Here is a 2,770-nt window from a genome sequence, read left to right on the forward strand (position 1 = left end):
GTGTGTGTGTGTGTGTGTGAGAGAGAGTTTAGGAGTGTGTGTGTGTGTGTGTAAGAGAGGGTAGAGACAGAGTGAGTGTGTGTGAGTGTGTGTGTGTGTGATAGAGAGTTCAGGAGTGTGTGTGTGAGAGAGACAGAGAGAGAGTGTGGGAGTGTGTGTTTGTACCGTTTTTATTCATTTAACATCTCAGTTTTAAGAAGCCTGTGTGTGTGTGTGTGTGTGTGTGTGTGTGTGTGTGTGTGTGTGCAGGTGAATCTGAGTGCTGGTCACCGGTTTGACAAGGACGTGGAGCTGTTTGTGTATTATGAGAATTCCCATCAGCCCACAGCTGTGGTGGAGGCAGGATCCTCTGTGGCTCAGTCAGGTACAACATCCAGCGTAAATATTAGTAAAATATACAAGATATGATGCTTTTGTTTTGCACATGAAGTATATTTATTATGTGAGTTAAAGCTTGTAACACTGTATTATTTTTACAGTCATAATGATCCTGGTGAGAAAGTTGTCACGCTGTGCAACAAATGTCCAATTGGCATAATTTCTTCATAAACACATTTGACCAAATAATAATTTTATTTACAAAAAATATCAAATGTTTATTTTAGAAGTTTGTGCTCTGATCTGTGGTGTTCAGGTTGTCTGCAGGATCGGGTCTAACACTCTTCTGTTTCAGGGTCTCTGATGGCTGACCCGGCCCTTATGATCAGTTTGTACCCAGAGTTCCCTGCGAGTGTGATGTCATCACTGGCGTCACGGGGCGAGTTCGTTTTTGTGGTCGACAGATCAGGCAGTATGGACTGCAAGATGCATCACGGAAATGACGCACAGATGCGCATCGAAAGCGCAAGAGTATGATTCCAGATAGAACTGGTTTATTGAGTAGTATTGAGTCGGTGAACTCATCTGAACTCTTCTCTCTCTTCAGGACACACTCCTGCTGCTGCTGAAGAGTCTGCCCATGGGATGTTACTTCAACATCTACGGATTCGGATCCCACTTCGAGTCCTTCTTCCCGTCAGTGATGAGATGCTAATTATTCTTCAGGAGTGATTTGGTCTGGATTAGCTGTGTTTTTAAAGGCGCTGGTCTGTGTCGTTGCAGTCAGAGTGTTGTGTACAGTGAGGACACGATGGAAGAGGCTCTGAAGAGAGTGAAGAGCATGAACGCAGACATGGGCGGCACAGAGATCCTACGGCCCCTGAAACACATCTACAGTCAGCCCTGTTACCCAGATCACCCCCGACAGGTACAGCACAACCAGCACACCCTCACCTTTACACATCCCAGACTAGTGCTCATTTTCTCCTCCTCTCCTGCTCTCTCAGATCTTCATCTTCACCGATGGAGAGGTGTGGAACACTAAGGAGGTGTTGGATCTGGTGAAGGCCCACGTTTACTCTCACAGGTAGGTTAACTCGTCTCGATCATTTTCTCGGTCTCTTTCACTTACATCATGTGAGACCCTGCTCTTGTGTCTTCAGGTGCTTCTCCTTCGGGATTGGTGAGGGTGCAAGTACGGCTCTCATCACAGGAATGGCCAGAGAAGGTTCTGGACACGCTCAGTTCATCACAGGCACTGACCGCATGCAGCCCAAAGTAAGATCTGCTGCGGGGACAGACTCCTTAAATTTAATCCTGGAGGGTTAGGGTTAGGCTGAAACCCTGATAAAATACACCTACATGTGATTTTCTAACGATCCTGAAGACTAGGTCTGTTTGATTAGGGTTAGAGCTAAACTCTGCAGGAAGGTAGATCTCGTGGGCCAGGTTTGAGGATCCCTGGGTTAGTGTGTTTATTTACAAGCCTTTCTTCTCCGTCAGGTGATGCAGTCGCTCAGATTTGCTCTTCAGCCGGCCGTGGATAATATCTCTGTGGACTGGACCGTCCCCAAAGGCATGAAGGTGGACATGCTGTCCCCTCCCATCAATACTCTGTTCCAGGGTCAGAGGGCGCTCATCTACGCTCAGATTAAAGGACGGGTAAAAGCTTTGCATGGTTTAATCTAATGTGGTTGTGTCTATGATAGACAGATTGTTAACAGCAGGTCCTTTTGCTAATTAGATTGAGCAGAAAATCCAAACAACCTCAACCTCAGTAACTTAACACAGCCTCTCTCTATCATTAACCTAGGGTGAAAGTTCACTTGCTTTAGTCCTACTTAAAGAGTTATTTTGTTATCCGTTTAAAACTTTAGTTTGCTTTGTAGATTGTGTATTTTTTCAAATTTATGCTACTGTTATATTTGAAATTCTTTTTGTTATATCTTACAATACAAACTCTTTATTAACCATGTAAGGTCTGAAGTCATTAAATGAGCCAACACTTACTTTAAACCTTCTTGAGCTCAGAAAAGTATTGGAAATTTCAAATGAATGTTATCTTTGATCAATTTTCATTACAAAACAATAAAATACTTTTGGTAACTGCTACAAATGCAATTAATTTATACTATAAAAAATGAGAATGAGCTAAGAACTGTTCATTATATGACAAAATTTTTTAATCATAATTCATTTAGACACTAACTGATGACTTTCTATTAATTTAACTAGTTTTAGAGTCCTGTTAATTTCTTAAAAAATTGAATATGTTACATTCTTTTTCTTCCTCATCATAGAGTTCAGAAAAGAAAGAAGGAGCTGTAACCGTGAAATACAGGCTGAAAGATCAACCGGTGACTAATCAGCTGCAGTTTACTCTTGAACCAACTGAGGACACAGGGTACACACACACACACACACACACACACTTTCTCTCTTACACACACAC

General features: G+C 42.5%; 1 protein-coding gene across 1 annotated transcript; it reads left to right on the forward strand.

Moving 5' to 3' along the window:
- Nucleotides 1-165: 165 nt before the first annotated feature.
- Nucleotides 166-2,759, forward strand: LOC122334511 (von Willebrand factor A domain-containing protein 5A-like; the record flags this gene model as incomplete). The annotated part of the gene is made up of 8 exons (XM_043232504.1): nucleotides 166-364; nucleotides 674-849; nucleotides 926-1,014; nucleotides 1,102-1,246; nucleotides 1,326-1,405; nucleotides 1,482-1,596; nucleotides 1,822-1,980; nucleotides 2,619-2,759. Coding segments are annotated over 8 exons (1,104 nt in total), but the record flags the coding sequence as incomplete, so codon positions are not given.
- Nucleotides 2,760-2,770: the final 11 nt, after the last annotated feature.

Source organism: Puntigrus tetrazona, unplaced genomic scaffold (genome assembly GCF_018831695.1).
Source record: "Puntigrus tetrazona isolate hp1 unplaced genomic scaffold, ASM1883169v1 S000000538, whole genome shotgun sequence".
NCBI classification, from domain to species: Eukaryota; Metazoa; Chordata; class Actinopteri; order Cypriniformes; family Cyprinidae; genus Puntigrus; species Puntigrus tetrazona.